This window comes from Drosophila ananassae, chromosome 2L (assembly GCF_017639315.1).
Source record: "Drosophila ananassae strain 14024-0371.13 chromosome 2L, ASM1763931v2, whole genome shotgun sequence".
Lineage (NCBI taxonomy): Eukaryota > Metazoa > Arthropoda > Insecta > Diptera > Drosophilidae > Drosophila > Drosophila ananassae.
In genome coordinates, this window is record NC_057927.1 from 25,105,731 (window position 1) to 25,116,355 (window position 10,625).

The 10,625-nt window shown below is 43.5% G+C and overlaps 1 protein-coding gene across 1 annotated transcript; it reads right to left on the reverse strand.

Annotated features, from left to right (window-relative positions):
- Nucleotides 1-8,209: 8,209 nt before the first annotated feature.
- Nucleotides 8,210-10,123, reverse strand: LOC6505996 (mitochondrial 2-oxoglutarate/malate carrier protein). The gene is made up of 2 exons (XM_001964715.4): nt 9,281-10,123; nt 8,210-9,219 (listed from the first exon to the last, which is right to left on the reverse strand). Exons 1-2 carry the CDS (start codon nt 9,380-9,382, stop codon nt 8,392-8,394), a joined length of 930 nt encoding a protein of 309 aa, XP_001964751.1. The 5' UTR covers nt 9,383-10,123; the 3' UTR covers nt 8,210-8,391.
- Between the last annotated feature and the right edge of the window lie 502 nt (nt 10,124-10,625).

A 10,625-nucleotide genomic window follows, 5' to 3' on the forward strand; every position in this document is an offset into this window, starting at 1 on the left:
CTCTCTCCTTGGCCACCATCTAGCCACCGTGGCTGCTCTTCTTTTGTTGGGTTTGGTTAATGAACCGAAATGCGTGTTTGTCTCCCACGTTTCGGGTTTGTATTTTGTGGCATTGGACGGGAGTTCGCTGCTCTATTCAGCTTTCAGCCATTCCACCCTTCCAAGTCCTCCGCCACGTCTTGATCCTTCAGCTAGAATGGCGGCAAAATTGTGTTGCCCCAAATATGTATTGCAATCATTGTTTTGATGACTTTGTTGCTGGGCAAAGTCAAATTCACGTCTCCAGAGAACGGGGCGAAAGTTGGTGTGGCATGGTATGGTGGGTATGGCATTTTATTTGGTTGTTTGGATTATTGCTTCAAGCTTATGTTCTGGAATCGGATTCTATTTATGGCTCTGCGTTTTGTATGTGTGAGTAATTCACATGAGCACACACACACACGCACCCGCAGCTACAAATCTGTCTGGCTGGCATTTCCGCTCCGCCAACTCATAATGTATTTAATTAGCGGAAAAAGGGAGTCTACCCCAAGGCGCCAAAGCTTTAAAACGTGTAGTGAATGTTGCAATTGCAATATACATGAAATTTTTTCCTCAAAACCAATCAAAGATTTTTATCAAATATATATTCAAATTACATGTATAAAAATCAAACGTCAAATTGGTTTTTGATTTGTCCCTTTGATGTTGAAATGTTGGCTTTGCATCGCTGCATCCCTCAGATACTTTTTTGCAAACACCAGCAGCAGTAATGCGACAAAAAACTGTCACAATCAAACAACGGCAAATAAGCGAAATTTAGCGGAATATTAAACCGGTGGCCATAATAAAAATCAATGTAAAACATGGCCACAAATGAACGTCGTAATGAAATCAAAAGGCACTTACACCCACAACGACCATCCGCAGCGGCTAAAAAGTCACAATGTTGAACTTAAAACTTGCCACAAGCCGTAAAAAGTTCACTGCGCTTGTTTGTGTGGGCGGTGTGTGCGCCAGAGCATTTATGAATTTTTTAAGCCACAAAAAGGATGCTTTAATGAAATATGTCGTCGTTGGGCAAACAGCGATTTATTGCATCCGAAACGTGCATTATTAATGCAAAGCCGCTGGTCAAAGTCTGAGGGTAGCCTTGTAAATATGCAACCTGATGGGGATGGGGAAAATTGCTGTTGCTGCTGCTCCCGTTGTCTTTATTGGCCCTTAAAAGCCGCTAATGAAATCAATATAGCTGTTCTAAACAATTCCTCTGGAGCCCGGACGCATAAAAATGCTAAATAAATTGATGAACTGCGGCAAGGATGACGGAAGCCGGAAAAGTGGTAAGGGTCTAAGAGGAACTCAAGGCAAAAGAGCTCAAGAATGACGAGACTGCCTGCCATCTTGTCGTAAAAGGCGCCGTTCCCTTCCTGTTGTAAAAAAGCAACGCTCGACCCTTTCATTGTTCTCGTGGCCTGGCCCATTCAGCAAACCGGCGACTGTCAGGGCACTCTTGGTAGGGGGGCCATAGGCACTTGCACTTGCCTTGGCCAAGGTCTATGAAGGGGCGTGGCTGGCGCCCAAATTGTATAAATATAAACGACATTAAAGCGCGTCTGGAAATAAAACAAACAGCAAGTCAAACCCAATGAACTGAGCTGAGGACCTTTCATCGCCCCCCTTTAAATGAAGAACCTCCAGCCATCCTCGCCACAGGACGTGGAGGCCCACCTGATGTGGCAATTCAAGCGCAGCTTTATTGTGCTCTCTGTTCTAGGTTCTCGGTTCTCGGTTCGATTTTCCATATCTCTACACAATGCCCTTGCTATTTTCGTAGGATATGCGGAGGGAGGCGGGCATTTTGCTATTTGTGTGGGTGTGGCAGGTCCTTTACCAATTTGCCATTGTGCGTTGGCAAGCTTCGTTTATATTTAACCATTTATAAATATATGACAGTGGCTAGGAAGCGAGCAGCAATGACAATGTCCTCACCATAAGTCCTTGTTGTTTTGGAGCCAAAAAATGAACAGCCTATGACAAAAAAAGGAGTACAGTTGGTCCTCGGAAATGAGAAACTAGGACTATTGAAGTTTAAGCTATCTTATCATAAAACACTATTCAAGCCTAATTAGTAAGAATATTGATCCAGAGTACAGGTGTCTTAAGAAAACTCTATACACAACTTTATAAAACATAGCAAATAATTAATTTAATAGTACATTTTAATCAATTCCATACCCTTTTCAATTTAACTATGCTTCACTGTATTCGAAAAAAAACTGTGAAAAACCTACGACTACGTGTCAATGCCAAAGGTTCACACTTTTGAGCCGGCGTGGGAGATCCTTTCGGGATTGGTGGGGTTATTGTTATTGGAGTCGCTAGCCTCTGATGTCCTGACGGCTGTGATGGCAACACATTGTTCTAAATATCTAATGGCACACAAACAGGGTATTTGCAGTTGAAGCGTGAATTTTGCCCTGCACAATTCCGGATGCGTGAACAATTTCCACAGCCAAGACGAAAAACACACAGAACAAATGAAGAGGGGAAGCCCCTTTAAAAACCGAAACTCCAAGCTGTCGATAGAGATATGAAGTTTTGTTTTTTGGCGGCATCATGAGTATCATGAAGAGTCGAAGGAGCTGAAGGATATGCAGTGAAGCGGTCCATATCAGTGGATTATCACGGACATCGGGAGGAGCATAAACACAAGCAATTTCCTGCTCCTGTGCTTCCATATTCTTTTTCCTTTGTGAGGAATAAAAAATTGAATAAAACACACAGAGGACTCTGCATGGTGGCCCCGTGAGCATGTGTGAGTGGAGCGAAACAAAAGGATGAAATATTGCAAGGAGCGATGAGGAACACAACGGCACAACACGAGACCGGGTCCCCTCCGGTTCTTCGCCCCCTATTCTAAAGTGTCGAAGTTTGAGGGCAGCACGTAAATTTGCGTTATCCTTGGGCTGACCTTGACAGACGACAGGACAGCGAACGCGGCGGCGACTGCGACATCCTTGGCAATGCCACCAAAGGCCTCGCGCATTCTTTTGCCGCTTAGTCGGAGTATATGTTGAATAACTTCACGCAGAAATACATGTTAAGAAAAATAGAGTGCTTTTTTAATAAAAAATAACAAAAAAAATATATAGATTTAAGAATTTAAAAGTTTTTTGCAAATCATCTTTAAGATTTTATACTTAAATCGTATAGAGTCAAGTTAGAACTCTTGTAGTTTCTAAAAGTGTAATCTATTTTGATAAATGTCCTTTATAGGCAATACAAATTGAACGAAACCGTTTTTTTTCACTTTTTTTCAGGCTCAAGGATATTTCTTATTTATTATTGTCAATCTGGTTTTAAAAAACATTTTCTGTCAATGCAGAGTCAAAGAAGAAATGGAGAAGTGACTGCTGTTCATGAATGCAAGTACAAATTACGGGCTCATTCAGTTGGCCAAAAGGCAGAGGCCCGAGCAGCGGGCGGGATACACGAGTCGTGTTGCCCTGTTGAGGCCCCCCGCGGCTGCAGTTGGCCTTCAGCGGCATTCACACGCTCAGGACATGTCCTGTGCCAGCAAACAACAACAACAGCCGTGGGAGCCTGATGAGCCGCAAGCCCAACATCGACATCGACACTGGTAGTTGTCGCTTCTCGACTTCCATGTCTCACACCCCGCCACGCCCACTTTTATCCTGGGGATCCTGTCGGCCCCTTCCGCACTGTAACACGGCGTCGTAAAACTCTCCATTTCCACACTAAATTACAAGTCTTAAATTTTATGCTTCAATAAATCCGCGGGACAAAAATGTGCGCGACTCGTTGGCAATTTGTAACAAATTGAATTCAATTAAATAAATTAAAATGCATTCTACATAAGCGAGTCTGTTAAATGGAATCAAGCGAGGAAAAAAACTGAATTAAAAATTACTTTCGAATATGAGGGGGGGAAATTGGGGCGCTCGTCCTGCTCCTGCTCCTGCTCCTGCTGGCGACCACTTTTCATCTGCAACTTTCCGTGAGCCAATTTACAAAACCAGAGTGCAAAATCAAAGCGAAAGTTGGAACAAGAGAAAGTTGGCCGGGGCGTGCAGGAAAAAAATAAAAAGGGGGATTGGTTGAAGTAACTGGGATTTGTAGATAAATACGAGTGTGCACGGTCTTGAGAGCACATTAATAAAAGCTGAGCATGTTGGAAACTTTTTGCCAGTCAATAGAAAAGTTGGCTGGGAGTTTCCTCGATTTTTCTCCCCTTTTTTGGATATTTTGAGGTTTCTGGGTTACCGGGGGGCGTAACACAGCCGGAGACGCCCTGCTGACAAATGACAATTTTCACTAAATAACTGAAGGGAGCTCATAGAAACGCATCGGAAACCCCAACAAATGAAAACAAAAAAAAATCACCACAAATAACAGGGTACATCAAAACAAAAGACATCCTGGAGAATCCTGTGAAAAACTTGCCAACGGGGCGGATACTTGAAAAAGTTGAAGGAACAAACAAAATTGCACACTTCCCACCTAGATTATTCAATCTTTGGGGCTCGGATCCCATTGAAGAATTATCCAAGCAAGGGGTTAGAAAGCAGGTCCTTAAGGAAATTGGAACTTGTTAAGTAACACTCTTGGAGGTCATTAGGAGTAGCTTGTATGGGACAACGTTTCAAGTGTCAAGTCAGCTCAGGTCCACAAAATCAGTCATAATCCTCTGTAATTTTTAGAAAATCCCTAAATTACCGCGAAGAAAAACAACACTTTGGCAAGCTTGCAATACATTCAATTGAGCACTAAAGGAGCTGAGAGTCTCGGCAAACTTTTTTGTTCAAAGTTCTGCCTGCCACAGATCCCCTTATAAACATGTTTGCCCGGGCCTGGCTAATTGAAATGCAGCCACTTGGCTAATGCCGGGTGGATGCAGTTTCGCCGTATAGTTGCTCTTTCAGGGGATACCGCCCGATGCCTCAAATCCTCGCCGGGATGGCTACAAACTAATCAATTTAAAAACTTTCAACCGGCAGCAAAGTTTTGTGTGTGCGATGAGCGCTACTTGTCTGTTTTCTAGTTGGGTAAGTCTCGAGCGCTGGTCCAACGTTTTTATGTACACGCCTAATGGGAAAACGGAAGTTGGAAAGGAAATTCGGGTTGGCGGCGGCATCGGCGACAAGCAACAGCCAGGGGAAAAAATATTGAAACAGCGAACGAACACAACACAGCGAGCAGTTGTTCTGCATTTCCGTTTCCGCTGGCGGCGTTGCTATTTTTCCCCCACTTTTCATCGCCTCTCCCCTTCTCTGCAAATGCTATGCACACAGATAAACAGTGACCCGGAATAAATTGTTTCTGAAAAATATGAATCTCAAAAACTATTTACAAGATAGTCTTTTCAAAATACCCGTCTTCTTTCAAGGAATACAAGTCCTGAGAGGACAAGTTCTCGTCTTTAAAGCGCGACATTTTTTCCCAGCAGGATCTAAATAAAGTGCATTGGCATTGTCCTTGTTTATGATGAATTTGCGTCCATGCAACAATACACTTTAGAGGACATTGTAAATAGTCGCAACCAGCTAAGGACAGGCGGCATCGCTAAACAGATAAATTGAAAAAGTTGCGCGTTTCAAATGTTTTGCAAAAGCAATTAGTTTGACGCTTCGGGCCGGGCAGCATCGTATTGCAATTAGCGTAACATAAAGAGCAGCACGAAAAACAATACGAGCACCAAACGGCCGGCAAACCACTCAGCACTCGGCACTCGGCAGGCAAAGCCAAGCCACCAAACCAGACCGAACTAAACCGGCCAGCAAATCGGACAGCCAACCAGTTAACTGAAAACTCTGAATTATGAGCCATGACGATGGGCGAACGGAGGGGCTAGCCACTCGTCCACTGTGGCTTTTCCACATCGCCCTAGCGCTTCCCGATCCCAAATCCAATTCCATTGCCTCATCGAATCCTGTCGACTCCGAGACCCCCTCTGGCATACTGCCGATCGATAGGGAGCTGCCTTGGGGCCGCCCCAAAACGCATTAATACCAAAATCAATCGGGGCCAAATTTCGAAAAATAAAACGGGCATTTGCTGAAATGTGGCTTGATTTTGATATCCAGTATTTCCTTAGTCTGGTTTTGCTTTTTAAATATACATATTTCTCATTTATTTTTGCAAATCAAAGATATGCCAAATGTTAAAATCAGGTATTTATAAATTCAGAAGAAAAGCCACGCAGTTTCTTTCATAAAATCACGCATACGCCTCGTGGCCAAATCCACCAACGTCAAAATATCAAGAGGCTTTATATGCGGTTCCTATTTCAAAATAATTTGTGTAATTAATGTTTGCATTTCTCAGAATTTGGCAAGCCTATTAAAGAACAAAAGGCACAGGCCAGCTTACGTTTTCAAATAATTAATTCGAGAATTTGATGTAAATATTTTTCCAATAAATCGTTTTAGGAAAGCGCCTACAGGGTATTCAAAATGGTATTCAAACGCAGCTGTGGCCGCGGAAAAGAATTTCACGAAAATCAGAGCCAACTGCGAAATGCCACTGGCCAAAGGCAAAGATAGTCGTCGGATTTGGCCCTAATTGAAGTTTGTTTGAATGTATGGATGGGCGGAAGTGGGCGGATGGGGGCTTTGGTTGAATTGACTTGGTTGGTCGTGTGGGACATTGAATTAATTACATTTACACGGCCGGGCGTCCCTTTTTCGCTTTATCTGTATTTTCCTCGATGGTGGGCCGATGTTTTGAGTGTTAATTAAAAACTGAATGTTAAATAGGCGCTGACATTTGCGGTGAGAGCATAACCCAAAGCTAAATGGAGGCTCAATCGCCATTTAAGTGATGTCAAAGGAAATCCAATTTGGCTTCGATCATACGCTACATATTATCTACATTTCCGAATTCCGAAAATCAATATTATTCTTTTTCCGTAAATGGCACCATTCAAATGCGCCTCAAAGCAAGTACATTTTCCCACTAACGAACCCAATTAGAGAGCGCACCCTCCGGCTGACTTTAATTACCCTGAAGTACCAGGGCCAAAGGATAACTAATATCCCACAGAATCTTAAGCAGGAGTCAGCTTAAACTTTTCCAGTAAAGTAGGGGCAGAAAAAGTGTCTCCAAGTCGGAGCTTTTCATAAGCAAGTGCCAGTTTTTAAAACAGGCCCATGGCCCCTGGTCAAGTTAGATTTTGCTCATTTATTTACGAGATAAACTTTTGATTTGTCGCACCAGCTGGAGGGGAAAGAGTCAGTGAGATGTGGAGAAGTGGTTAAATGCAGGCCAAGCTGAAAATATTTTATTACCCAAATACTATTTGGTAATCTGGAAAACTCCGTCCAAGTCTCTGGCCGTTGTACCAAGGCCCTATAAAATATATTTAATATGGCCTCCTTGCTGTTGGCTTTCGGGTAATTCTCGCTTATTATTACCCCCTCGGAGCGGCCCACTTCCGCCACACGAATACTGTAACGCTTCAGTTAACAAACTTATGGCATAATAAAAAACTTTTTAAATAAATTTTCGCGAGGATTTTTATGGTCAGTTTGTAATAAATAAAAATTCTCCAACAACCACAGAAGCAGCCAGAGAAATTCAAATTAAGTTTTTTGTGGCCTTTTGGTTAGCATTCCTTTGACCCATTTGCCGCAAATAATTTTATCAAATTATTTAATTATCGGCAGTCATAAAGGGCAACCAATGGAAATAAAGTTGGAGAACAAAGATATACAACACTTGCACTGACAATCAAAACATGATAGAAAACTTTATGGCACGACTGTTTAATTGACTTAGACGCGAACAAAGGTTATCAGTCGATTTCCCTTATCAATGAAAGCGAAAACTAGGAATATGTTTGCAATCTTTAGTGCCGGAGTTTATCGTTGGGGTTTATACTTTGCACTGGCAAACATCGAGCACCGCTCCAGCTGAGCTGCGATAAGTTTATCAGGGGAATTAGTAAACAGAAGCTACATATGTGATTTCAACCGAGAGGGGGGCGTTGTTTGCTTTATACACGGACTCGGAATAATTAAAGTGCAATAACAACATATGTGCCAGCACCCACCACCCACACCACCTCCACCCACATGACCAGCCCGGCGACAGAAATAGAAGTCGCCCGCTCATGACTTTGAAAGAAAGATAGCAGGGTAAAAGTCAGGGGGAAACTGACAATATGAATCAAATTAATAAACCATCAGTAGTTTCAAACAAGATTGGACACTTTTAACATGTGCTTTATTGAGAATCCATTATAATGGCGCTACAAAACTTTCTTCCAAGCTAATCGTCGTTAAATCGTAATATTGTCTCCGGAATTGCCGACATTTAAATGCCCTATGTTGGTTTAAACTTAACGTTATTTACACGCTTCGATAATCTGTTTTCCTCTGGCCGCTATTTCTACACATTGGCTTTGGCGCTATTAATGTATGTGTTATAGGCCTTGTTGAGCTGCTCCAGCAAAATGAAGGTCAGCACAGTGTGCGGACCTAACCGGCAGTAGTAGGGTGTGAATCCCTTCCACAGCGAGAAGAGGCCCTCCTGGCGGGCCACCCTATATAACACATCGACAGTACCCCGGTACTCGGGTTTGCCATCAATGGTCTTCATGTTTTGGATGCGAGTTTTGGCAATATCCAATGGCATGGACGTCATGGTGGTCAAGAGACCGCTCAGCATACTGGCACAGAAGTGCAATGGAATGCCCTCTTGCATTTTAAGAGGCCCATCCCGGAAGTAGGCCTTGAACTGGGAGTAACTGGCCAATTGGGTCATGTTCACTATCATGGCTCGGCCCACGGTGGGCAAGCTTCCCTTCCAGAGGGCTGCGACTCCTTCCTCAGTCGTGATTCTGGACAGGGCATTAAGCACGCTGGTATAGTTCCTCCTCTCCGCCACCGGCAGGCGTCCATCGGAGGTCATCCGTATAAGCGCCACCTCAGCGGGAGTACCGATGAACGCACCACAGGCTCCGGCTACCGTTCCCATCACCATACTGTGCAGAACGCCGGGGTTGTGCTTGAATCGCTCCAGAAACTGATCGTTCAGGTAAGTATAAATGCCCAACCTACTGGTGGTGTAGGTGGCCTGTCGCAGCAAGGCAGCTCCGATTCCCGTGTAGAGAGCCAGGACTCCCTCCTTGCTGACAATCGTTTGCATGCAATGGAAGGAGTTCCTGAACTCCTTCTTTCCACTGCCAGCTCCAGAGATCTGCATGCGGGTTTTCACCTATCGAAGAGAGAGAACTTTTGAGTAAAGTTTCACTTACACTTTTGAATGGGAATCTTACCAAATCCAGAGGCTGAACCACTATGGTGGCTCCCATTCCGGAGAGGCCACCAAATAGAAATTTGATGGCATTGGAGGTGTGCTTCTTGGGAGGAGCGCTCATCTTTTACAAGTGATTACACAACAGTGATTTGAGTAAATGCTCGCTCAATTGCCTGCAATTTCCAGTTCAGACTGCTGCCGCTGCCGCTGCCCCTGCTGCTCGTACTGCTAGTGTCGCTGCACTGGAAACTCAACTCAGATGAGGAGGGAATGTGGAAAACGGGTGAGGAATCCGTTCGGCTGTGACTTCGCCTGTGGCACAATTAATAATGAATTTTTTCACCCGCACGCACTTGGCCAACAGCTGATACGGCTGACGCGTTATGTTGGTATTGGTTATATTGGCGCTTCCTCGTTTTATTTTCGCCTATTTCACTGAGACTGAGACCCGCGCGAATGTTGTTCAATGTCAAGCACGTCACTCGCTGGCACAGTGTTCCTCCTGCTCTCGTCCCGTTTCTAATTTTGGCTTAGTGGCACACGTGCTGGTTGACTGCAAATTGTTGCGTTGTCGCGGAATGCTTTCCCACCGTTTGTTTGCTCTCTTTTTAGTTTTTTAAACCAAATAAAATGCAACCAGCAACAACACCAAAATACATCTGGTGACGAAGGCGATTGTTGTTGGTGGCTCAGCTGGTGACGTCTGGTTGCCTGAGAGCGGCGGCGCAAGAGAGCATTAGGGTTGTCAGGCCTGAGCATGGTTCAATGGTTAAACAATTTAGCTGTATAAAATGTTATAAAATATACACATTTTATATTAAATAGTGTTAAAACTATCAAAATATAAACTACTACTTATATTCAAAATTTTAAATATGTTTGTAGCAAGATATAATAGCCCCGTTGAAAACAATTATGAAACCGTTTGGCAGTTGACTACCCTGGTTGCTGCCGGGGTCTACCAACCAAGAGCGAAAACTGTGTTGAGAAACGCCTTGACCACAATTTTGAATGTGAGAGCGGTCAATTAGCCGTTTCCCCTGCAACTTTGTTTTTTTGTTTACAAAATTGATTCGCCCACCCGCCCACAGGTTGAATTTGCCAGATTTTTCGCATTGCTGCCGAAGACCAAGAGCGAATTTATAACACCTCTTTCACCTCATTCGTGTGTTTGAACATTTCTTTTCATTATCTTTTCCCTTGCCTTTATTTGGTAACCTGCTTATCGACACACGGCCAAAATGTTTGCAGCCTTTTTATCGTAATTGCTCTAATTATTAACATTATCACTGCATCGTTTTGGTTTTAGACTTGTTACTTTTTAAAAAGCCAATGCTAATGAACTACAGTAAATACTAGCTTAA